General features: G+C 39.1%; 1 protein-coding gene across 3 annotated transcripts in view; it reads right to left on the bottom strand.

Annotated features, from left to right (window-relative positions):
- Positions 1-3,676: 3,676 nt before the first annotated feature.
- Positions 3,677-26,819, bottom strand: part of LOC122789648 (lysozyme g-like) — a 296,078-nt gene continuing 272,935 nt past the window's right edge. For all 3 annotated transcript variants that reach the window (XM_044057059.1, XM_044057058.1, XM_044057060.1), the window contains one exon: positions 3,677-4,379. In XM_044057059.1, the coding sequence (XP_043912994.1) occupies positions 4,246-4,379 (134 nt within the window). In that variant the 3' untranslated portion in view covers positions 3,677-4,245. The remainder of the gene's footprint in view (positions 4,380-26,819) is intronic.

The raw sequence follows: 26,819 nt of genomic DNA, 5'->3' as shown, positions 1-26,819 counted from the left end.
TCTTTTTTAAGATCTCTTCTGCCTTGATGCCAAACAAATTGTCTTTGTTCAATGGTGCGTCCAATAATTTTGATTTGATATGGTCTGGAAAGGTCTGTTCCTTAAGCCAAGCATGCATTCTAAGGACAGAACCAGTGACTGCTGCCCTGCAAGATGCTTCTAGAGCATCAAAGCCACATTGCAAGGTGTGCTTAGTAACTTGGCTTGCAGAATGCATAAGCTCTTGTAATTTTTTACTTTCCGCACAAACAGGAAAGGAAGATTTTTTTTGTTTGAGTGCCATGGTATGCTGCTGAATTTCAGCATGTGGAGCTAATTTAGTGCCCTAATAGCAAGAGTAGCAGAGGTGTACACTTTTTTACCCCATCTGTCTAAAGCTCAGGAATCCCTGTCTGATGGTGTGGGATTCTTAGCTGAGGTTGCTTTAATTCCCTTAGGTCCTTGAGAGATGACCTCTGGATCAGCAGTAGGAATTTTGAAAAGAAATTTGTGAGAATCAGGGACTCTGAAGTACCTGTCAGGAAGGGCTAATGGTCTCTCTTTTGGAAGGGGTAGCCTGACTTCCCCTAATAAGCATAATAAGGTCTTCCTGCCATTTTAAGCATTTGAGATTGAAGCAAGTAAGCAGGTGCCTGAGCATGGGTCAGTTTGTTTGGGTATAGTTGGTACCCTGGGCCTAAGAAACCTTGTAGTTTTAGAAAGAACTGAAGACATGAAAAGTCAGTTTGTATAGAGTATCGGTAGTGCAAAGTACTTCCTCGGAAGGCAGTGCCTAGTCAGCGACTCCAGACCCATCCAAGGTAGAGACATCTGAAGGATCCTAAGGTCAAACAAGAGTTTCATGGCATACCAGACTCTGAAAGATTCTCGGTAGCGGTCTGTGAATCCACAGAAGTGGGCATCAGGGACTGAAAAAGCACCTCACTAAGCACTGGAGAACTGACTATCTTAACGGAAGTATCGGTGGTGGTTTTGGACCTGTGCGGTCTGTCTCTGTCTTTATCCTTACTTTTTTTGGAAGATCGGTGGGCGGATGGCTTACCGAAGCCATATCTGAATTAGAGGACTGAGCGAAAATATCTAGCTACAATAAGGGCCCAATGACTTGTGGTTCTGGCATTGAACAAAGCACAAAAGCAACAGTGAGGGACGTCATGGTCTGGGCCTAAACAGGTGACGCAGTAAGAATGGAAGTCTTGGTGTGGTATTTGCTTTCCACAGGTGAGACAATTGTTAACTTTTTCTGACATCGGTTAGAGCAAGAAAAAAGGATCCCCAATGGACTTGAAATTCAATTTGGAAACAAAAACTCAGTGGCCAACCAGCACTTGCATGAACTGCTTCTGCTTTAGGCTCCTCTGCAAGAAAGACTGGTGTAATGGCATCGGCTGCTTGATTTTATACCGCTGACGTCCTGATGTCAGTCCTGGAGTGACAGCAACCGATGCAGAAATACTAAGCCTCTGGTATTCGGTCTGACTGAGCGCTACCCCTGGCAGGATAACCCAAGTGTGATGACTGCAATATGAAACACGAAGAACATCTGTTTCTTGCCAAGCCCTCTGCTTGACAACAGGAACTATCTTGTCATTAGAACAAACCACGCACGAGGTAGGCAGGATGGAATGGAAAAACTACTACAGAATCTATTCATTAAGGGAGAAAGTATCAGCTATCCCAGACCACCTTTGGTGCATTAATTCAAGAATCTATCCAAACCAGAGGTCTTCGGGGGATACATATCCAGGATGGGGAACGCTGTAGAGCAGTCCAGATGCATACTCTTAACATTTCTTTTTCCTGATGGTATTTGGGTGGATTCATCAGTGTGTGAATGAGTGGAATCTAAGATGGATTCTGTATTCCTGTTAGGGCTTTCCACTCTTCTGCATTTTCTGGAAGAAGTTGAGGGGTTAAAATTTCAAACAAGTGAAAATCATGGAATAGAGCCATGATCAAAACAGACTCCAGAGTAAGTCTGACAAAAGACTTATTCCAGAGCCCTCTCCACTACGAAATCAATGATCGGGATCCTGCACTGAAAAAATTTGGAATGTGGAAGGTATCGGATCTGACACACTTGGTGCGCATTCCACTAGCCCAAGTCTCCAAACCAATAGAAACATTGGCATCAAGGATGATTGTAACCCCAAGGGCTCAAACTCTAGCAATGTTGATGCCACAAACAACCCCCAAAAGCACCGACACTGATACCAGTATTAACTCATACATGCTGGGAACCTGGCATCTAGTGAATTTGAGAATGGAAAAAGTTGGCACTGAGGCCACAGGTGGAAAAGTTGATCCCAAAGAGGCAATATATTTGTACTGAAGTAAGGAGCTGCAAATGATCCCTCAGCTCTGACTATACTACTGACAACACAGGGGCTGATGAAAAAGCAACTGGAAGGAAAGGAGGGGAGGAATGGCATTTTTCTACACTGGAAACTAAGGGGGAAAAACAGGATGCCCATCCCAATCTGAGCTTTAACCAGGGTCCTCTATTTACTCCCAGTCTAAATTACCTGCTATCAGAGAAGTGTAGATAGTCCAACTGACTTAGAGGTGTGGACTGAGAGAAAAGGAATTCCTGGACAAGATATTTCGGCAATTCTTCCTGGGGGTGGTGTTTCTGCACCACCAAGGCCCTTAGCTGGGAAACCTCTTGACACTGAACACTGCTCCAACTACAACCTTGATACTGACAGTTTCTGTAGGGAAAACTTCAAAAAGAGAAACTTTAGAGGAAGAATGGAAGAAGACTGGACTATTTCCCAGCCACTTCATAGTCCTTAAGATTCCTATTAATTTCATCTCTTTTGAAACTTGGAATCATATGCGGAGTCACTGGATAGCAGGGCCTTCAGTTTTAATTTGCTTCATCTCTCCTGTAGAGTTCTAGTCAAGCTCTTTCCAGATTTCACATGAACATATAAATGTTCTACAGCTGGGCAAGTCACACACGGTGCGCTTGTGCTAGGAAAGATTTTGTACCCATAAATGGAGCATATTTTGAATCCGGACGCTTTGTCTTTCTCCACGTCTAGCAGACTGACATTGAAAATCCAGCAATAGGTGTTACGGAAAGCAAAAACACCAGGAATTTAGCCAAAAGGAGTTATGCCAAAAGCTGCAGGCAATGGAAGACTGAATTCCCTGACTTCAATCAATAGAAAGCACAAGGAAAAGCACTGAGCTAATTACGAAGCCAAAAATGCAATAGACAGCCAAATATGATTAAACCACTATTAGGCCAGAATAAAAGGAAGATGGCAGTTACGCAAAACTTCACTGAAGCTGTTCAACTGTAGAGAAAAATTCAAGAACGATCTATCCTGAGACTGTGATCATGACGTAACAAAATAAGTCTAAAACTCATGAGCCTGGGATCACCTCTCAATGCTGGCAGTAGATGCAGCAAATTAAATCCAGAAAACACAGGGAAGTGTTATCCATTATGGGGAAAGATGGAAGAGTTACTGCCTGGGAACATCTATTAGATGGCAAGTGACTAGTGCCTGCCGGCAACTAGTCTTTTTGTTGTACTGGATGGACTGGATAATGCAGGATCAAATTGTTTTACCTAACTGTATGTCAAGTGAGAGCATTAAAAGACAAAATGATGCACAACTTTCTTTAAAAGTATCTCTATCTGAAACACAGCTCCATACATTAGTTGAACTTTTTTGCATCAATATTTTTATTGCAGGGTTCAAAAGTGTATAAAATACTGAAATCAGAATACATTCTTCGCAAATGCATATATAACACGCAATGTTACACATTAAAAACAATGTAACTTGTACAGCATGTTAACAGTTCAACAGCAGACATAATTTACCATCCATGTAACAATTTATACAGCTGTATACATTTCTGATGATGTGTTCCAAACTCCCACCTACCAATGTTAATGGAAAGCCATGAACAATGAATTCCATCTCTGCCATGAGAAGGAGCACCTAAAAATGCCTATAATCTCTTTGTCAGTTATCACAAGCAACTCAGCAATAAAGGTAGGTAGCTCAAAAGTCTTGGGAAAAACCTAGCAAGCTTTCTCTCAAACTTGATGTACATGCAGCAATCCTAACATTGTTTCACAGCAAACTGAGCTCGGACTAATTAATATTCATTTACATTCAAACAAGAGTTAAAATTGAAAATGCAATACTGCCTGAAACGCAATGGTTAAAAAAAAGCCAGCCTATGCAGTTATTTGGAAGGTTCATCTGTTTGTAAATAACATTAAAACCCTTTGGATTTGAAAATCTGAGCTCTTGCAACAACATCATTTGAATAGTCCGAACTAGTTGTGTTCTTATCAATGTTTTCATAGGACTCTACTCTGCCAGGTCCACAATTATAGGCTGCAATTCCACCTGTGGTAAGAAGGAAAAGGAAATGTCAATGTTATTACGCAAACATTATCTGACAAATCAGAAGCAACAGCATGCAATTTATAAATCAGCTCATGTGACAATACTGAAATAACGTTATTCTTTTCACTTGCTACGGAAAAAAGGAATTCCTTTCTCTCTCTGTGCATCTATGGAGAGTAATTCAGTAATCTGATGCAGCTTACTATTAACTCTGTTTTAGCATTGCTAGGATGGGTAGCTGTACAATAACTGGCTATAGCAATCAAATGGACAACAGAGGTGGGACTACATGTGGAAGGTAAATGAGGAATGGCTAAATTTATCAAAATATGGACAAAAGAGTAGAGAGGAAGGACTAAGTGTTCAGGGTACTGCTAAATAACTAGCTGCAACAAACAGATGAACAGCGGATGGAATAACCGGAGAATAAAAATGCTGAAGAGCTAGATGTGACAAAAAAAAGGTTAAAATGGGGAGTGAGAGGGTCTAATTCTGAAGAGTAGTGCTGAATGGGTATCTGCAGCAATCAGATGGAAAATGGAGAGAAGTACAGATCAAGTGGGAAGGCTATGCTGAACGGCTAGTTGCAAACAGGTGGTATAGACAGGCAATAGTTCTTCAGTTACATTATAAACCCAGGTGCTTTTTTATGATGATAATTTCTAATTGCCATTTGTAAAAAAAAAAAAAAAAAAAACTGCTGTCACAGAAAAAGAGTTAGGAGGAAGGGACAGGACAAGTTGAAGACTTGGAATCACAACACAGTTAAAAGATGTATACAGGGAACTGCGTGCATCAATAATAACGACCAAGCCAAGAACACAGAACTGCAAAACTATATCAAAAGAAATGTCATGAACAAACTGGATGAATAACAGATGGAGAGAAGAGGGAAAGAGGATAGAACAAGAGAGAAAGATGAATGGTCGTGACTAAGGAGATGGGGGAGATTAGACACGGAAATGAAAAGATAACAGATGGTACTTGGAGAAATGGTTAATGAGGCACAAACTGTTGCACTGCATAATGCAGTGAGCCAAGAGAATAACAGTATGTTACACAGAATAATTACAGATGGAATCAATGGAAATTGCAAGCAAAAAAATCGACTAAAGCAATGAAGAGCACAGTATGGCACTACTGGAATGCAGGCTAAAGAGGAAGGACAAGATAAATAGGGATGCAATACAGATGAAAGAATAAAGTACAAAGTAAAGGAAAAACAGGGTTTGCGAGAGAAGATCTGTACCCAGAGTGTGGAAGGGGTAGGTTGAGGAACTCAGGAGGGTAATGATCACAGTATACAATTCACTGGATACAGGAAGAAAATGAAGGCAAAATGCTTATACCCAGAATAAAGGCCTGGCAAAGAAAAACAAAAGTCAAAATAAGGGAAACTTCAGTCTTTCAGCAATAAAATAGAACTTACTGAATTCAATGAAACAGTAGGACTGAAAAGCTATAGAGTGCCAACATAGACAAGAATTAACTGTATGGTTAAGACCATAATGAAAACAGAACAGCCATTGTTCATAGGTAAATACTAGGCAATCATTCAGCAGATTATTACAAGCCTAACTAATAATTTCAGGTCAGAATCCATCTCTGTACCTTGTATCTATAAGGTGAAGACTACGCATTATGCTAACCTTCCCTCCCTCTGTTAACCAAGTGGATGTCATTAGTTTGACTTTGGCTCTCCCTCTGACACTATGCCACAAAGCAAAGCAGTGGGAAGCTGAAGGTCATAATGCTCGGACCATAGATTTTTGAGATGGACAGGAATCCAGCTGAGTCACAGTGAACAGATGGAAGTACTTAAAAAAGAGTTATCTAATGAGAAGCTGGTAGCCAGTGAAGTCCTACAGGGCTTGGATTCAGGGGTGCTCTTGTTTAATATGTTTGCGTCTAATATACTGTAGATATGCAGCAAAAGCCAGAATCAGCCTGGTTATTAATACCAGATGTGGCACAGTGACACAGCAGATAGTGTTGTCACCTCACAGCAAAAGGTTCCCCAGTTCAGTTCTCAGCTGTGGATCCTTCTGTGCGGTGTCTGCATGCCCTCCCTGTGTTTGCGTGGATTTCCTCCAGGTGCTCCTTTTTTCTTCACACATTCTAAAGACATGCAATAGGTGGATTGGGCACTCTAAATTGGCAGTAGGTGTGAGTGTGCATTCGGCAGTAGGTGTGAGTGTGCATTCAAGTGTGTGGTGTGGAAGAACTACCGCTGTACGGCTAGCCACTTGGTGGTATAATCATAGTCTCTAGATGATTGTCACTCTTGAAGTGACACCTCAACCCCTTGTGCAAACAAATGGGAAAAAGGAGTTGTGGATGGATGATAGCTGATCATTGTTGTGGAATACTGCTAGCTCTGTGGTGCAGATTATGGTAAGCAGTGAGCCTGGAGCTGAAAGGTCATGGCCAGGATGAGATGGGAGGAGTCAGCATCTGATGCTGGCTCACTCATCTTGTGGGTGTGCTATAAGGAAACCATTGCACTGGGAACAGCATCTTAACACGGACTAGGGGAAGAGGCCTACAGAATTAAGGAGTTCAAAACACCATTTTATTTATTTATTTTGTATTTGTTAACCAGGTTGGTCCAGCTGGGTAAGAATTTACCCTTTTTCAGTGGAGATCCGAGGGGAAAAGCCCCAAACAGACATATAAGTAGAGACACGTTTACAATAATACAGAGCAAAACAATGTCATGAATACAATGGATAAGAAAAAATAATGTACTTAATGGAATTAAACATAGCTATATACAAAAATATACTAATAAGGGTGTAAAAGGAAAAACAACGATAATAAATCAAGAGGAATGCAATAAGGGAATTAAGGTTATAGGTAAATATTTGAAAATAATATGGCATTGTTAGATTACAGGCTAGAAGGAGAAATTGTGCAAGTGCAGGGGGCCCTCAGATCTGAGGAAGAAACTAGTGCAGGAGAAAAAAAAGAGAAACGTGTATGTTAGGGGCCTCAGATCTGAGGAAGAGATGGTACAGAAGAAGAAAGTAGTAGAGGAGGAAATGGAGTGTTTACAGAATATGGACAGTCAGAGTTAGAATTAAGAGGAATTTGCTATTTCTGTAAAGCAGGTCCAGTTTTTGGTGTGTTTTCTTTATGGAATGAAGTATGTGGCGGTCTAGTTTGAGCTGGTCATCTAGTTTAGTGTGCGAGTCTGGTCTTATGATGGTGCCATTTAGAAAGGATAAGAGAAATCTGGATTTGGGTTGGGCTAGAGTTTTAGGCAGGAATAATAAGAGCTTAGTTTTAGAGGGGTTCAGGATGAGTTGATTGTTGGTGAGCCACTTTTCAACAGAATGAAATTAAGTTTGGGTGGAATGGTGCAGGTTGTTGATAGTCAGAAATGGAGATCAGAGTTGAATCATCTGCATACTGAATGCTAGAGGAGAGGTTACAGGCAATGTGTAAGTCATTGGTGAAGAGACTGAAAAGGAGGGGACCGAGAATTGAGCCTTGAGGAACACCAGTCTGAACTGCCAGAAAGGGAGAGAAGGAATTGCCATTTAACTGCTTGTAGGCGATTGGACAGGTAACTGGAGAACCAATTAAGAGTGGGGATGGAAATGTTCAGCTGAGAAAGTTTATGAAGTAGAAGGTTGTGAGAGGCAGTATCAAAAGCCTTTGAGAGATCTAAGAAAAGGCAGGACATGAGTTCATTGTCTCTGGCCTCAGCTACTGTATGTGAGAAGGATAAGAGTGCAGTGTTAGTACTGTGTTTGGGTCTGAACCCATGCTGGGTGGCGGTTAAAAGATTTTTTGAGTAAGGTGAGAAAGTAGTTGAGAATAGATACACTGAGAATTTTGGAGAGGAAAGAAAGAATAGCAATGGGACAGTTGTTAGATGGTTCTGTGGAGTTACATCCTTTATGTAGTGTGATAGTGTAGTATTGCTTCCAAATATTGGGGACAGTGGATTATTGGATAGAGGGGTTGATTAGAATGGTAATAGGAAGGGCAATAGAGTTAGCAGCAAGTTTAAGGAATTGGGGAGGTAGGTTATCAGAGGTGGGAGAACATGGTTTGAGTTTACGGAGGAGAGTTTTAATATACAATTAACAGATACAGGTTTGAGCATGAAGGGGTCAGGTTAGTGGAGTCAGATTGGGGATGTGAAAAAGGGGTGGGCTTGAGAGTGGAACTAGTAGAACTGGAAGTGGAATTAGAGGTAGGGTTGGGGTTGTTGGCAGTGTTAGGTACTAGTTTAGAAATGGTATCACTGAAGTAGTGATTTAAATGGATGGCTATATCAGAGGGTGATTGATTGGGAAAAGGGTTGGGAGTAGTGGGTGAGCCAGGTTTGAGAAGAGAGTTTTTATGGTTGTCCAGAACTTCTAGGGGTTAGAAGTGTGCAGAGATTGGTTAGAGAAGTGAGTTTCTTTTGTCCTGGTTGACCCTTTTTATTGTAAGGTTTCTAAGTTCCCTGTACAATTGTAGGAGGGCAGCAGATTTGTTTTTCTGATATTGTTTCCAAGTGGCATCTCTTTTATACATCAAGTGGAAGGTTTCTTTGGATAGCCAAGGGGTACGTTTAGCTTTGACTTTTATTTTCCTGATGGAGGCAAGACAGTTGAGTATGTTTAGGAATGTCCAGTTGAAGCAGCTGACTGCATCGTTTAATGGTAGAGAGTATAGGCAGGACCAGTTAATTTTGGAGAGGATTCCGTCGAAGGAGGTGGGATTGAATTTTCTTAGGTTACGGATGTATTTTATGAGGTGAGTATTAGTGAGGTTGGGTGAGTATCTAGTAATGTGGATAGGCAGGTGGTCAGTGATGGAGTCAGGTAGTGTACCTCGCTGGTGGTACCAATTTGGAGAATTTACGAGAATCCAGTCAAGGATAGAACTGGAGTGGTTTTTGCCAAGGCGGGTGGGAGAGGAGACAAGTTGAGTAAAACCATATAGACTGAGTCTATGAGAAGGTGTAGTAGAATTAACTGAATTCCAGTCTATATTTACACCCCCAAGAATGATAGTTTCAAAGGGGATGTGATGAAAACACCAAGATAAGATGTTCTTCAAGGATGGTAATGTTATTCCCTGGTGGGATACAGATTGAGGCTAATGTTAGTTTTTGGTAGGTGTTGAGATGGCAGGTTGCTATGAGTAGCTCTGCAGTGGAAGGAGGGAGGGGTAATGGTGAGTGGCAAGATATTGAGAGAGTCAGAATAGAGAATAGTGACACCACCTCCCCTTTTGGTAGCTCAATCCAGTTTGTAGATGTTGAAACCGGGGGAGGGGGGTGCAGATCTCAGAGTTGTGGATGCAGGGTTTTAGCCAAATTTCAGACAGAGTTAAGATGTGGGGCTTATAGTGTTGTATGAGTGTGTGGAGTTCAGACACTTTGTTGGAGATGCTCTGAATGCTAAGGGAGAAGAAATTTTGTCTTATGGTTCTGTGTTGGGAAGTGAAAATAGATGGGGAGATAGTAGTAAGAGAGGGAGTGATAGAGGTGTAGGTGGAGGAAGTAGTAGTGATAGTAGATGGAGTGGAGGAGTTGGAAGATCAGAGTTGATTATTAGGACCAGGGTTGGGGTGTATATCACCTGACAGGAGTAGTGATGTCAGGATAGAGAGAAAAAAAGTTAGGTTGGGGGAGAGGATACAGAAATTTGGATTTTAACGTTGGGATTTGTTTTGGTGAGAGGAGTAATTCTGTTTTGAAAAATAAATAGTGTGGTAGTGTGTACCGAGTGTGGGCATAGAGTAAGGTAGGAGCTGGATAGAACTTGGGAGGGATGTAGGTTCCTAGTGGAGGGTAAGGGGAGGATTGCAGAGGAGTGTGATAAGATGTGAGGTATGTCAGTGTAAATAGCAGAGGAGAGAGAAAAATAAGTGACATCATCTTCAGTGTGCATAAGAGTGCATAATATCTACAGAGTGTGTATAATATCTTCAGTATGTATAGGTTCAATATAATGCATTATTAGAACATTATAGCATAGCAGCAAACAGTGCATATGGAAGCATTACATTTTTCTGTTGTCAGAGACAATTGGCCTATCTGCTTTGCTCTGCCCCTTTAGTGCCAGCCTTCCTCCCCTCTATCCCTCACTTATCTCCCATCTCCAGCTTTACCAAGTCCTGCTAAAAGTGTATTCCCTTTTCAAGCATTCTGGGAGCCCATACCATTGGCCACTGTCCTCATCTCACTGATCCCTTTGCTATACCTCACCTTCTTTGCTGTCTTTCTGCTTGTCTCCTTATACTAGGACTCCCTCACCCTTCCCACAACCTCTTCTGTTCTACCTCTTGCATGCCCTCTTTTTGATCCAGCCAGTCACATCTCTGTGTAGCTACTTTGGCCTTCAGTTTTTACCTCATTTTACCAGTTTGCTCAGCAAAATCCCTTTCTAGTCCACAACAATGGTATGTTCACCTCCTTGATTTAACTTCATTACCATTTGTCTCTCTTCCATAACTCGACATAATCTTCCTCCAAAAGTCCTTGACATTTTCCCCATATCTTCACTTTAAACCACTGTCACACAATGGCATGATGCTGCACATATCTGACCATCTCCACCTTGGTTAAAACCTTGCCAAGAACTTTAACTTTTCTGGCTGCAGTTCTGTACCAGATGACTGAGCTGATCATAGTCTAAAACCAAACCAACCCATACTTCATCCGTCCTAGAGCTTGGGACCTCCAGATCACCAGAAGTGTAAGTCTTACCCTTTATTCTATCCCACTTTTGTTTAAATAGATGGGAGATGCACTGCATTCACCTGCCACCATCCTTCCTTCCTCTGTGTTGACCAAGTGAATGTTTGCCCAAAGTCCTGACAGTCCTCGTTTGTTCATTCCTTTCATAGAAAGAGAAGGAGAAGCAAACTTGTCACCTGGCTTGTTTACACAGGAGCACCTGTGAATGTGTTCTACATTAAGTGACAGAAGAAATAGATTACCTTTTCCAAAAAGTGTCACAGGAAGAGGTCAGACTCATATGGATGATATTCTTGCTATTTTTAATCCCTCCTACTCAATAATATCAGCTTTTCTGAAATAGTCAGCCTAAAGAAGGAATATTTCACAAATGGGAGAAAATAAAGTATTCATCCTGAAGCACAGATTTAGGAGGTAATTAGGTGGGAAATAGCAAAAGCTATGAGTTGCTCTGCTTTTGTCTATATCAAGTCATACTCAACAAAACTTACCTTAACCTTGACCAAGGGCCACCAGTTCCAAAAGGACATAACTTTTCTAGGACCTCCCAGAAAAGACATTTAAAGAAATCAAAAGACTGACATACTTTCATAGGTGTTAGTTATATAAATTTCAGAGATAAGATGACTTTGCTTTAACCTTTCTCTCCTACACGGAAGGTGACTACATTTAGGAAGAGGTTCTTTATTTTTTCCAACTTCGTAGTCAGTTCCCATAATTGTGTTACCTACAGTGGTCTCCGAATGGAGAGATGAAAAGTCAGCAGGCAAAGGAGAGGAGTAGTGCTGAAATTTAATTCATCCAAGTCTTGGGGAGTCCCTTCACGAGGTGGACCCTGTTTTCACAAAATCTCACCAAGGCTACATTGATATATAGACTATTTATATAGCATATATCATGGACAGAAGTAGGTCAAAAACTAAAAGACAGCTGGGTGCACAAGGCCCATGATACAAAAGTGCCCAATCCTGGTAGGTGCACTGGGCCAGGACTGGAAAAAAATGACAGTGTAGAATCCTCAAAATAGAGAAACATTCCTACAACAGGGCCAGGCACAGGGGGGTTATGGCCACCCTGCTGTGGAAGGAAGTAGCAGTCCAGAAAAATCACAAAATCTGATAGGCCAAAGAAGAGCCATAAAGATGATAGAGTGGACTATTGAAGATAAGAAAGAAATTATGTATAGTTATCATTATGCAAAAAGCCCATAATTTTCAGAAGCAAGATATATAAAATGATTGAGAGAGAAATTAGAGGAAAGAAAAATACTTCCGCAAGAAAAACTGTCAGAAGCTTCAAATGAAAATCTGCATTCATTAATACAACAGATTTGGGAAAAACAGTGTATAGAGCAAGAAACTTTGATGTGTTTGGAAAAAGAAGCATCCGAGGAAGAGCAAACATTTAATAACAAAACCTAGAGATATATGAATATAAAAAGAAATATGGACATGGGAGAGAGAAAGAAAGAAAGGAGAGATTTGATATGGTGCAATATTTATGCAAAGGAGAAAGCTAAATTAATCAATATAAAAAAGGCAGCCCCAAAGATATTTGAAGAGAAATACACATTTTACAATAAAAATATAATATGACAAAGATGGAACATAGAAAAGACGATTAGTAAAGTAGAAGTTAAAAAAATAGAAACTGAAGTTATGGAGTGCCTGCGAACTGAAGGATTTGGTGTAGAAGGTCCATTACAGGTTATAATCACAGCATGATGGAGTGAGCCCCCAAAGTAAGGAGAAACAGGAAGATAAGGAAACATCTGAAGAGGAAATATGGACATAGGAAAGAAAAAAAATTATATGGTGTGATATTTATGCAAAGGAGAAAGCAAAACTAACCAATACAAAAAAGAGCAGCACCAAAGATATTTGAAGAGAATTACATGCAAAGGAATCCAAACATGGAAAACTCTACAATACAAACAATAAGAAAACAAAGAGGAAAAGTAGAAAAGGAGATTAGTAATGGAGAAGTTAAATAAACAGAAACTGAGGTTATGGAGAACCTGCAAAGAAAAGGATTCAGTGTAGAAAAAAATGCAGAAAGCACCACAACAGGATGGAGCAATTGATATGGGGAAACCAGTGGAACAGGAAGCAATTGGTCAGGTACCATATCCAAATATTTTGGAGCCTTCCACAGGAAATCAGTATAAACATTCACTTGAAGCTAGAGAGCAAGGAAAGGAACAGGACACTGGAAACTCTGATGCAGTCAGTATTGAGGAGTGATAGACCAGTGAGTTCCAATATGACAGAACAACAGATGGCACAGGATGAAAATGAAGAGAAGGTGCCATAGGAAGATGCTATAGAACTTTCTATAGAATGCCCACAGCAAATGGAAAACAAAGGGATGTGCCCTCAGTTTGGAAGAAAATGAGCTAAGAGAAGAGTTTTTGATTTAATAGACATGGCTAGATATATTAAGATCAATGTGAGAAATAGACTGCAGAAGGTCAATAAAACCCAAAAAGTCAGAAGTCTGATAAAACAAATGAATGTAGTAATTAGAACTGTCCATAGAGATCCATGTGACATAACAGAAGTAAACAGGATATGCTACTATGCGCTAAATTAATAACTGATAAAGTTCTGTCACAAGAACACAGGGTAGTGAGGGAAAGGAAGGGGAGAAATTGAATACCATCATGGAAGTATCACTCTTAGAAGACTATAGAAGAGAGAAGAGATTAACAAAAATACTCAAAGACAGATGTGATTAAAGCAATGCACAGTATTGGAACAGACCAGGATCTATCATGCGCTATCACAGTTTTCAGCGTTTCCCGGTTAGGGGTCACCACAGCGGAACTCTGGTCCGCTAATGATTGGCAGTAAATTATTTACAGGCGCCAAGGTGTCAGCTCAACACCCACCCTTCAACGAAGGCACGCCCATTCTACGCATGTCTTTCGAACACACTCTACCACGGGGAGGACATGCAGACTCCACACAGAAGACGCTCCAGCCGAGAATCGAACAGGAGAACCTCTTGCTGTGAGGCAACAATGCTACTGCTGCACCACCATGGCTTATCATGCTCTATCACAAATAAACTAAAAATTTCAGCACAAGTGGAAAAAACTGAGAAGATACAGATAAATATAAAGGAAATGAACAAAATAAGCAATTTATTGATAACCCAAAAACGTTTTATACAGAACTTGGAAATAAGGTAAAAGGAATTGAAAGACTGCCAAAAAATGATGAAGTGGATACATTTTGAAGTAGTATTTATTTATTTAATTTTATTTTACATTTTTGACCGGGCTAGTCCAACTGGATATATGTCCATTTTCAGTGGAGGCCCGGGGAGAAAAGCAATCACAATAACATAAGTACATTACTAAGATTTAGCAAATTATACTAATATATTACATTTCAGCTTAAGAGTAAGGAAAAAATCTTCCAAGCTACATAACACGTATGGATATACATACAACAAAATATAAGGTAAGTGAAATCGAGCACTATTTGAACTTTAAAAAAGTTATACAAACAATAATGTTCATAAAAAAAGAATAATTAGTTTGTGTGAGTGAGAAGATTAGTGTTTGGAGACAGTGGAGGTAGTTAGTCTGGGTTTGCACAGAGGCATAAGCCAGTGCGATTTAAGGTATGGTTTGAGTTTGGATTCAAATAGGGTTGTTGAAGGAAAGGAGGTTAGATCAGTAGGGAGGGAGTTCCAGGTTTTACCCACTGTGTTAGAGAATAGAGAGTCTCCAGCCAGATTGTTGGTTTTACTTATCTTTACCATTAATTTATTTGTTGAGTGCAGAGCCTTAACGTTATTGTAGGGGGTGATTAGGTTAGTTAGTATTGGAGTAGTTGTAGAATGAAACAGTATCTTATGGGCTATAGTTAGCTGGTTTGATAGAATACGTTTTGGCAATTCTAACCATCCTAGTTGATTAAGATTGTTACAATGATGGGTTCTATAGGTAGACCCAGTTGCAAATCTAGCAATATTATTGTGAGAGCTAGTCAGCTTGTTTAGATTGCTTTTGCATAGTCTGGTATAGATAGGGGATGCATATAATATGGTTGAGATAAGGTGAGTCCTGGCAATGGTGGTCCTGGCTAGTGGGGTAAGAAAGGGTTTGATCCTATAGAGGGAACCTAGTTTCTTGTTTACTGTTTTTATAGTGCTGTTAATATGTGGCTCGAAGGTGAGGTTGTTATCAATTAGTACTGCAAGTAATTTTGTAGTAGAGTCGGGAGATATGATTGTACCATTGTTAGATGTGACTGTGAAATGCAGTGAGGGGGCTCTGCGGGTGGGAGTAAATAGTAGCATTTTTGTTTTTTTTTGGGTTCAGGATGAGACATCGTTGAAGCCAATTCTCTACTGTGTTAAATGTGTCTTGGGTTAGGGACTGAAGTTGTGATAGTGAAGAGGCTGAGCATATTAGTGTGGAATCATCCGCATACTGGATACAGGTGGCTTGAGGTAATACAGAGTGTAGGTCATTAGTAAAAATAGAAAAGAGGAGAGGACCCAATATGGAGCCTTGAGGGACACCAAGGTCAATTGGTAGGTGGGAAGGCAAGCTATTCTCCCATAATACAGCCTGTTGCCTGTTATTTAGATAGGATTGGAACCATTGTATAGTAAGTGGATCCAGTGAGAAGTTTTTAAGTATGTTTATGAGTAGCTGGTGGTTGACCATAATGACATCGGTGAAGGAAAGAAGAGCAGAAGAGGTGCTGTGAAATGGTCTGAATCCATGCTGGCAGGTAGCTAGTAGGTTGTTTGCTAGGAGGTGGTTTAATAGTTGTTTATGAATGCACTTCTCCATAATTTTTGCCAGAGAGGATAATATGGCTATAGGCCTTTAGTTAGAAAAATCTTTGGAATTACCACTTTTATGCAGGGGGATGACGTGAAATTTTCCAGATTGATGGAATAGTTCCTTCAGAAATAGTTCTGTTAATGAGGATGGATATGGGGTAGGCTATAGCTTTGGCTGCTTTTTGCAGGTAGTAGATCTGCAGAGAGGGTGGTGGGTTTAAGTTTCTTAATAAGGGTGCAGACAAAGGATGCAGGAACAGGTTGGAATTGAAATATTGGGGAGCTGTTAGGGATAATACTGGAAGGAGATGCAGTGGCAGGAGACAGCTGATTGGCCAAAGATTGAATGGTGTCCATGAAGAAAGTATTAAAAGAATTGGCAATTTGGTTACAGCTGTGGAGATTGAAGCCTGAGGGGGGTGAGTGTGATTGAGCGATCTGAGTGCAAGAGTTCATTTATACCTGACCAGAATTTTTTAGGTTTATTTTGGTGGTTTTGTTGAAGGTGGCAGTAAAAGTTTCTTTTATCCAACAATATGGCTTTTTTAGTTTTGTTTCTTAATTGTCTAAATTTTAGTTGATCCACCAGGTTTTTGGTTGTACTCCAGCTAGCCCAGAGTTTGTTTCTATGGAGGATATTTTGTTTGGTAGTTTTGGTGAGCCACAGGGCTGGTTTAGACCTACTTCTTAACATACGAGTTGGGGCATGGTAGTTTAGAATGGTTAAAAATTTAGAGTTAAAGTATTTACCAACTTTTTCTAATGGTAGGTGTTTAATGTGTGACAAGCTGCAAGTTCTTTTTGAAAGCTGTCACGGTTAAAATTTTTATTACATCTTATTTTCTTATATATGGTTGGGTTTGGGGTATCAGTCTTATACCTGATTAAGAAGGTGAGTGATCACTTATATCTTCTGGGAGGGTCCCTACTTTGTAAGATTGGTTTTGACTGCTTGTGAGAATCCAATCTAGGGTGCTGTCATTATTATTATGTTTATTGGTTCTAGTGGAGACTGTAATGGTTTGTGTAAAACAATGTAGGTTGATGTGGGTAAAGGCTGTTCTGATGTGCAAGACATCCAGTTTATATTAAAGTCACCAAGAATTATGGTTTCTTGTGGGTAGGTGGTGGACAGCCAACTTAGGATAGCCTCTAAGGTGTTGATACTGTTCCCTGGGGGAAGGTAAATACAGATTATATAAATGGATTTACATTTGTTAAGTTGAACTTTAGAGAAGAATTTTTGCATTGCTAGTTAGGGGAGGTTTAGACTCAATGGAGGTGACTTGTAATTCAGATTTATATAAGATAGCTACTCCTCCAACTTTCTTAGAGTTACGGTCAAGCCTCAGGATGCTGTAACCAGGGGGAATAACTGTATTATCTTGTATGGTTGGTTTGAGCCATGTTTCAGAGAGGCAGAGGATGTCAAATGAGTGTACATCCATGAGGGCGTGTAGGTGAGCAACTTTATTGTTTATGCTTCAAATATTGAGATGGGCTATCAGGAGAGAGTTGGAGGGTCTGTTGACCAGGTGTGCATTGGTAGAATTTGGGGTGCTAGGCTTGATGGAAGTGGTAGAAGTCGGGCCAGGGTTTGGGTGTATATCAACATCAATTAGGGAGTGGACTTGAATTGCCAGAGTGAGTATTAAACTATTACATGTTAGGTTCTGGGGTTTTCCAGCTCTAGGGCTGTAGTATGTGATGTGAGTGAGCCTATGAAATTTGGATGATAAATACTTTGGTGGATAGGATGTGTAATTGCGGCTATGAGGGATGATGAATGTTGGTGTGGAGGTTTGTTTCATGGGGTTATGAAAGCGTAGGTAGTTGAGGTGTTCATAGAAAGTAAGTAGATAGGGTATAGCTAAAATAGGTAGAAGTGAGGAGTAAGGATTTAAAGTGTATATAGGTAGTGTTAGGTGACATTGTAGAAGTGTAGCGTGTAGGTAAGTACACAGGGATGGGTGCTGACAGATATTGAATAGTGGGAAGTAGGTTGTAGCACTTTAAGGGATTGGTCTATGTGATTGCTTGTATTGACAGGGGGTGTGGTTAGTGTGTATAAATGTAGGAGCACTGGGGGCAGTTTCAAGTGTATGGTTTATACGTCGCCAGAAGGCAAGTTATTGGTCTATAATTTATAGGGTAGCTTGCAGGTTCACTCTTAAGAAAGAGCATTGTTTTGTCTGTTGTTAGCCAGGTTGGTGTTTGTTTGGGGTGCGTATATAGTATCTATGAAGATCCTGTGGAACATAAAGATGCTAGATAGAAGTAAAAGAAAGAATAAGAAGTTTAAAGGTGTAGGACATGAAATGAGAAGAAGTAACAGCCAGAGAGATTGAGACAAAGTTAAGAAATGCCTCAATTGGAAAACCCCAGGCCCAGATGCAGTACCTAACTTTTGGTTAAAAGTATTAACATCTTTGCACAAGGACTTGGTCATGAGTATTTACTATTTATATATGCACCCCAAACAAACACCAACCTGGCTAACAACAGGCAAAACAATGCTCCTTCTGAAGAGTGAATCTGCAAGCTACCCTATACATTATAGGCCAATAACTTGCCTTCTGGTGATGCATAAACCATACACTTGAATCAATGCCAACAGAGTTTATAGTCATTTAGAAGAAAACTTGGCAGTAGAACAAAAGGGCAATAAAAGAAAGTCATGTGGAACAAATGATCATTTGTTGTTAAAGTCATACTGGAGAACTGTAAAAAGGGGAAGAATATAAGTATGGCATTGGATTGACCATAAAAAAGCATTTGATAGTATCCCACATTCATGGATAAAATAGTGCTTAAAAATGTATAAGATATACCCTGCACTGAGTGACTACATTACAGTGACCATGAAACAGTGGCAGACCACTTTGCAATTAAGCCATGATAAAGGACAGATTATTATTCCATGGATAAAAATTCAAAGGGTGATATTCCAGGGTGACTCTCTTGTCACTGTTATTATTCTGCCTTGCCATTAACCATTAAGCTGTTTACTTAGCAACTTAGGCCATGGCTATAACTTGGCTCCTAAAAAACTACAAAATGTAAAGACTTCTCATCTTCTCTTTGTCGAAGATTTAAAACTGAATAGCTCATCAGATGAGAACAGAAAGCACAACTGCAGGTTGTCAAAACGTTTTCAGATGATATAAGAATGTCATTTGGTCTTGAGTGTGCAAAATCAACCTTTAAAGCAGGAAAACTGCAGCAACATTAAAACATCAGTTTGGGACAAGAATGTGATATAAAAGGACTTGAGCAAGAGGGACAGTATAAATATTTGGGACTTAATGAAGGATCAACAATAAAATATGGATAAATGTGAATAAGACTTGGTAAGGAATACTTTAGAAGACTTTAATTCTGAATTTAGCGTGGACATCTAAGAACAAAATCCAGGCTATAAACTAATTTGCTTTTTCCTGTCCTAACTTACAGTTTTGGAGTGACTGACTGGGCCCAAAACGTGTTGGAGAGATTAGACAGGAAAACCAGGAGGATGTTTCATGCTCACCAAATGATTTATAAAAATCAGTGCATACCAAGATTATATATTCCCCATTCTGAAGGAGGGATGGGCCTCCTCGAAATTGATTACATGTACAGATCTGCAATTGTGGGACTCCACACATCTGTGGACCTCACACGGCCCAAATGCCTAGTATGAACCTATGAACCTATATATGAGTGGATGGGAGATCTTAGGTTTACCCCGGGTATCACTTCTGTGTCACTGTTAGACAGAGGCACAGTATACTAACTAAAAAAAAAAAAGGGCATAAAAAAATAAATTTAAAATGGGGAAAGCCAAACCCAAACTGGCTGCTAGGCTAATAAATGCCCTAGCAGAGCAGCTAGTATATGAAGTCTTGAAACATGAGGAGAATAAATCTAAGATTACTTCTCGGTTTAATCTAGCAGAAGCTTATCGGCGTCAAGCAGGAATGGAAATTAAACCAGAAGTAGATAAAAACCAGGCAGCAACTGAATGTGCCAAAAAAAAGAATATAAGGTTAAGAACCAGATGAGAAGGCAAGAAATGCGTAAAAAACAAATATAGTTGCAAGTATAGAAAAATTCTGGAAGAACCTCATGTTCATCAGGAACGAACATAGGAATGGTTAAGGAGAGGCAAATTCAAATTAAGAGATGAAAGGTTAATATTGGCAGCCCAAGTTTATGGGGTACTTACATGTTGCTTTACAAAGCCCATTGAACATGTGGGAGAAATGGACAAATGTAGGTTTTGTAAAACCAAATTGGAAACAGTCACATACCTCGTTGCTGCGTGTGACATACTAATAGCAGAAGGATTGTATACTGAAAGGCATAATAATGTGGCGAGACGGTTGCACTGGGAGATTGTGCAAATATTATGGTGCAAATATTATGGCACTGAAGTGGATGAAAAACACTGGAAACATGAGCCAAAAAGCATCATAAAAAATGATGCAGTCTACATCACATGGGATCACCCATTACCAACAGTTCAAAAGACAGATGCTAGAAAACCGGATGTAGTGGTCCAAGAATAGAAGACAAAAGTAGCACTGATCATTGAAACTGCTACACCCAGTGACTACAGTGTCTTATGTACAGAGAGACACAAAGTCAAAAAATATCTACAGGCAGAAATGAGAACAATGTGGAAGAAAGATACCCAGGCAATTCCAATAGTATTAGGAGCAACAGGTCTTATAAAAAGGAATTTACAGTCGTATTTTGATATGTTACCAATCCATGTAACCCCGTATGAAATGCAGAAGGAATCATTACTGGGTACATTGCGGGTGCTGCAAGGAGCACTTTTGGCTGATATCAAAGACTGAAAAAATACTAATTTCATGAACTTTAATCATACTTTGACTTAGGAATGGGGTCCATTCCAGTCATAGTATTAGAAACCCACAAAATTTGGAGAAATTAAAAACAGAAAGTGAAGACGCCTTATTACAGCACATATCAGAAACCTTGCAGTCCTTAGCTAGTCCATGCAGTTAGCAAAATTGATAGCCGTTTTGTGTGTGTGTATCTACAGACACATGCAGACATGCATTACATAACATTACGTTGCTTGACTGGTGGCTTAGTCATGAGTTTTCCCGCCTGATTAATTTGGTCTAAAGGAGAGTTTTCAACATTTGTGTGAGATCACTAGGATAACAGGGTTGGGGCATATGCCCTTTTCCCAGTACTGTGCAATCTTGAAGTAAGTATATTTAATTAACAATGTGTGCGGGGCTTGCACGATTTTTAATTTCCATGCTTCAAGGTTATGTCACAGAGCATATATATTACATTGTCGATGATTTGTCAACATTTATTTTGATGACTTTCAGAATGTCTGTGTACTGAAGATGTGACTATCTTCAGTATGCCCATTATATAGCTATCTATCCAAATAAATATGTATATATTTTATACACACATTTATTGTTTGATAATGCTTATCAGAAAAAAAAAAACTCCAAGATCGCACTTCAGGCAAATTCCCCAATCCCCACTGTACCATGATTCCACACAGAAAAAGATGATACATTCAAAAAGCTGATTTTCAGTATGCTGTACTGGCTTTTTGTTTTCTTTTCAACAATGTGAATTTTCAGACAGTTCTAGGTAGCTCATTTTAGATTTTAGAGCTGTATCTATCTACATACATTATATATAAACACTCCAACAATCTAAGAACAAACACCTAATAACAAAAGAATCCTGGTGGCACTGCCCGGGACCGAAATACACTTTTAAGCAAAGGAACTTCTGAACAAAAGCGCTAAACCTTTTGGTCATGGTGTTTTTACACACACACACACACACACACACACACACACACACACACACACACACACACACACTGCAGTGGATATGGATACTTAATTTATTTCAGTTTTTGATGCAGTAATTTTGGATGTTTTTTTTTTTTTTTTCAAGTATTATGTGGTCAAACTTCCTAGCTATCCTTCACTTTCTGCATATTTCTGAATAAGTAAATTTAACAAATTACTCAACCTTCATCCTGATGAATTCAAGTCTGCAACTGAAGCTCTGCCTTACCCCAGAATTCTACAACCCCCCTCCCCAAAACAAATACAGACCAATAGCTTGTCTACCACTAGAAATTAAAATCTCTATCAACATTCTAGTAAAATGGTTGGAGCAAATGCTTAAGCTGATGCATCCATTGCACTATGGTCTTGTGATGAACAACTCCAGGGATTTCTGCAAGTGATTTTCATATTCTTGTACAGTTTAAGGCCTGGGACTTGCAAAAACATCATTCCCCTGATGCTCTCCTACTCAAACACCCCACAGACACACAAATACACACAAGCACACTTTACAACATGCAGGGACATGGATCATATCAACCTGGCCATTTTACGGCACTGCACATATGGATTGTTCAGATTCTGCACTCCCTTCATGAAGTTAAACACAGAATAGAGCAAATGGTTAGGTAGAACTTGCCAATGAGAAGTACACACAACATAAAGAAAATAACAGACATTCCTGCCAAATCACACGGTTTACATTTATAAACAGATGGCAAACAATTCCAGTCAGTTATAAACACAGTTTTTTGGGAGACTTGCCTTTTTTGCTGATGAAAGCAGTGCCAGACTTTTTATGTACATATGCTATGGATCAATCCTAAAGCACAGTCAATACAGCATTTTCCAAAGAAAGTATCTACTGAAGTAATGGGTCTCCTTCTCCTAACACTTTCTACTACAGTATTTTAGTTCTTAGGGCTCCAGGGGATCAGAAACAAATATCCATAATACATTTGGGCTGGGATTGTCAAGTAGACACACCACACACCACTTAGTGACATTATCTTCAGGCAATGGAAAAATGTGGACCACCCCAATAACAAATCCCTGCTAAATGCATTGACATATTACCACCAAGACTACTAAAAAAGTTTCCTCATAACAGTAAACTGGACATTAATGCAAATGTGTATTTTCTGCCAACCAAAACATACATCTCAATGACTGCTTGTTTAGACAGACTAACAAATTACAAAAATATAACTTCTAGTTTTCCTTCTTTGCATTTAACTAATCTTCCTCTATATCTCTCTCTCACATTGTGATTTATTATTTCATTAATAATTGTTAGAGCAGTCTCCAAGTTGTTACCTACTGTATTAAAAGCACTGACTCTAATGTAACATAAAAAAAACTTTGATCTTTAGTGTGGCAGGACTTGGTTCTCTACAGATTCAGGCTCACAGTCTGTCACACACACACACACACACACACACACACACACACACACACACACACACACACACACACCACACACAAACACTTGTGAACGGACTGTGTCTACCTCTGTGTAAAAGTTATAGGAAATATCTGAGCTGCTCATTTTTTTTTCACAATGGCATTGTGCAAAAGGCATTTTTTTAGACAAATGGAACTAAATGATGTACTTCCTTTTCTATGCACTAGTGTTTATTTATGCACTGTATCTTATATCAATAACTTAACTCACGATGAAGAGCTCATGCCAGGTCAAACTTGCAAACCTTATTCTGATCCAATAAAAATTATTACATCACATCTGTGTTCCATATTCTATCTTTTATGTTAATGAATAAGCACTGCATTTAATTTTTTTTTTTTTGCAAAAATATGACTAGGTCCATTACTTTACTACCACTTACAAGCAATAATAAACAGGATATTTTACTAAAACATTATCATTAGTACAATGTCATAGTTTATCCAATTACATATGCATTGTTATGGTTTAGGTGAGTTATGATGGCTCTCATCATATAAGAAAGTTATGCATTTTGAAAAAAACTGCATGGAGCAGACAAAGACGCTCTTGAGGAGGGAAGGAAGAATTAAAAGTTGATTAACCTGGAAGAGGATTTCTACTTTATAAAGAAGATTAGGAAGTGGGCAAATAATGTAAGCCAAACTGTCCTCATCTGCTATCAAAATCAGTAGGTCGAGAGCTTCCAAGATGGTTATCAATTGAGTAAAAGGTTGACTGTAGCTCTACCAGTGTTTGTGTCTTTCATCTTTTTCCAGTTAGGGGTCGCCACAGCGGAACTCTGGTCGGCTAATGATTGGTAGTTGATTTTTACGTGCCGAGTTACCAGCCCTGACGCACAACCTTCAACAAAGGTACACCCATTCATGCACATCTCCACGCAGAAGACGCCCTAGCTGAGAATCGAACCGGCCGGCGTCTTACTGTGAGGCGACAATGCTACCGCAGCACCACCACCGCAGATTATGTAGCTCTACCAGTGTGAAAACTGAAAAATTGTTAAAAAGTCTGCAAAAGTTAGCAATTGGGTGATGTTTGATAACTGGCTAGTAACTACACTGTCTGCATGCCAGCATACAAAACATTTTAAAAAAGTGAGCGAAAATCAATGATAAAAAAAAAATCTAGCTGTGAATAATCTTGCAGCTTTAAGGAAAAAAAGAACAGTTCAGGTTTCAGCTTTAGTACAGGAGATGGCTTCCATTAATGTAGAGGAAAAAATAAATAAAATGTACTCAGAAGTGTTTAAAATAAGTGACACATTGGAAAATATATAATGTCTAATGACAAAAGGCTAAAAAATACAGAAAAAGAACTTTATTTAGCAATTTTGCTAAAACAATTAGCTGGACGTTAAGCTAGTCATGAAGACATGTTTGAAATATAGACTTAGACAGATCATGCAGAGAAAAACAGAGGTTTTTTACTACACCAGAGAAACTTGGAGAAATAGACTATATTAATTTTATTAAAATACAAATTAGCAACCAGACCAGTGTTCCAGAGCAGGATTTCTTAATTAACAAGGATAAGCTGCGTAAGCTCCAAATCTGGCCATCAAAAAGCAGCAAAGAACCATATTAGTAAAGATGTAATCATCTCAACAGAAACAGCTGTTCCTGACAAAAGCAGTGGCAGAAAGGAAAAGTATTAAAACTGGGGAGATCATGGACTTCCAAGATGGCTGCATAATGAGTAGCAGTTTATTTTCAGCTCTTCTAGTGTGAAAACAAAGTGAAAAAAAGAGAGCTAGTGAATTTGTCTTTTTGGGTAAATTTCAGTTACTGGCTAGTAACTGCATTGCCTGGATGCCAGCAAAAAAAGAAATTCAGAGAACTTGGAAAAAAAATCAATCACAAAAGGTGAGGAGAGAACACTGAGCAGAATCCTACATCTGTTCAGCAAAAAGCAGTTCAAGCTCCAGCTTTGCTGCAACAAGACATGATTTCCAGTAATCTACAGGAAAAAATAAGTCAAATATGCTCAGAGCTGATTAAAATAAATGAAACACTGAAGGAGTATATCAACTCAAACAAAAGGATGGAAAAAATGGAATAAGTTTTAAACAAATATTCAGATGAGCTGACAAAACTGCAAAAATCAGAGGATGAAATGAAAAGGCTGTCGGAATAAGAGACTGCTCAAGAAGACAGGTTTCAAATAATGGCCAAATTAGAGGATAGAGCACATAGAGGAAACCTTAGATTTTCCTTTGTATCAGAGAAACTGGAAGAAACAGACTGTATTAATGTTATGAAAGTACAAATAAGCAACTTGACATGTATTCTACAGCAGAAGTTGTTAACTGAAAGGGCACATCAAGTGTATGCTCCAAACCTGGCCATGAGAAAGCAGCCAATACCTTTAATAGTAAAGATGCATGCCTACCGGTAAAAAGACTTGATTCTGACAAAACTTTGTCAGAAGGACAAAGTACTAAAAGTTGAAAAGAGTAGAGTATTTGTGGGAAATTATTACTCACTATACACTAGGCAGAAGAGGAGTACATTTATTCCAGCAATCAGGGACTGTCGAGAAGCAGGTATGAGACTCAAGCTGCTGTATCCTGCTGTCTTCAGAATATTTTTTTCCTGGAGTGTCAGTCATTTTTGATGCAGAGCATACTAAGGAGAAATTACAAAAGCCTGTCCAAAAATAAGTGAGCTATGAAACAGAAGGGGATTCTTCTAATTCTTCAGATAATAAATCTCATACAGAGACTATGCCAGTGAAAATGTTCCAAATGTTCCAAAGAAAAATGCTTCAGAGAGAAAAGAAAAGCACAAGAGTTGACTAGAAGAACCAGGATTATGTTGGAAATGAACAAAAGACTGGATTAGGGATCTAGAGATCAACAGGAAGAAAACCAGCAACTTGGAAATAATAAATAAATGTGGGATTACAAAGCATCATTTAAATTTGTGAAATATGACAGGACAAGAAAACATGGACATATTGGACTTTTTTGACTTTGTTTAACTTGTAGGGGACTCCAAAACCTGCCCAACTTAATGTCATTAATGTTTGGAAGAACGAAGATTAAGGAGGGTGGAAGAGGAAGGAAAGAGGTAACGAAGTAAAACAGTTTTTGTTTATAAAAGTGCTTTTATAAAACATGACATATACTGCATGTTATAAAGTAAAGAGTTTCAGTTATTTTTGTGCATAATAGGAATACTAAAGTAAATTGATGTACCATTTTCCCTCCTCCTTTCTTTCTTCTTGTTCAGTTTAAGAAATGCAGGCACTGCAATGTAAAAAGAGCAGAAAGTCTAGACAAAAAAGCAAGACATAAAATGGATATGTTTTTTCTTACTTTTGCATAGGGGAATAACTGGATTAAAGCCATTGGCTTGATCTAATAAGTTTTAATGGGAAACAAGTAAATAAAAGAAAATGGAATACAATGAATAGTTTCCCTCTAGCAAATAAATGTTCACAGTGCACATGAGAAGCTTGTAGTGGAAGGCAATTGTGTATCTGGTTCTCATGTTTCTATGGAGACAAGCTGATAAGGACAATAAAGACAGCTAAGACATTCTTTCAATGGCTAGGAGATAATATTTTCTGAAAGCATTCAAGCTGTTTTTTACATCTGGGAAAGAGATAAAGATAAGAAAAGA

Source organism: Protopterus annectens, chromosome 15.part0 (genome assembly GCF_019279795.1).
Source record: "Protopterus annectens isolate FY-2018-M chromosome 15.part0, PAN1.0, whole genome shotgun sequence".
NCBI lineage: Eukaryota > Metazoa > Chordata > Ceratodontiformes > Protopteridae > Protopterus > Protopterus annectens.
Note: the sequence above shows the minus strand (reverse complement) of the source record. Positions and strands in the feature narration are given on the sequence as shown.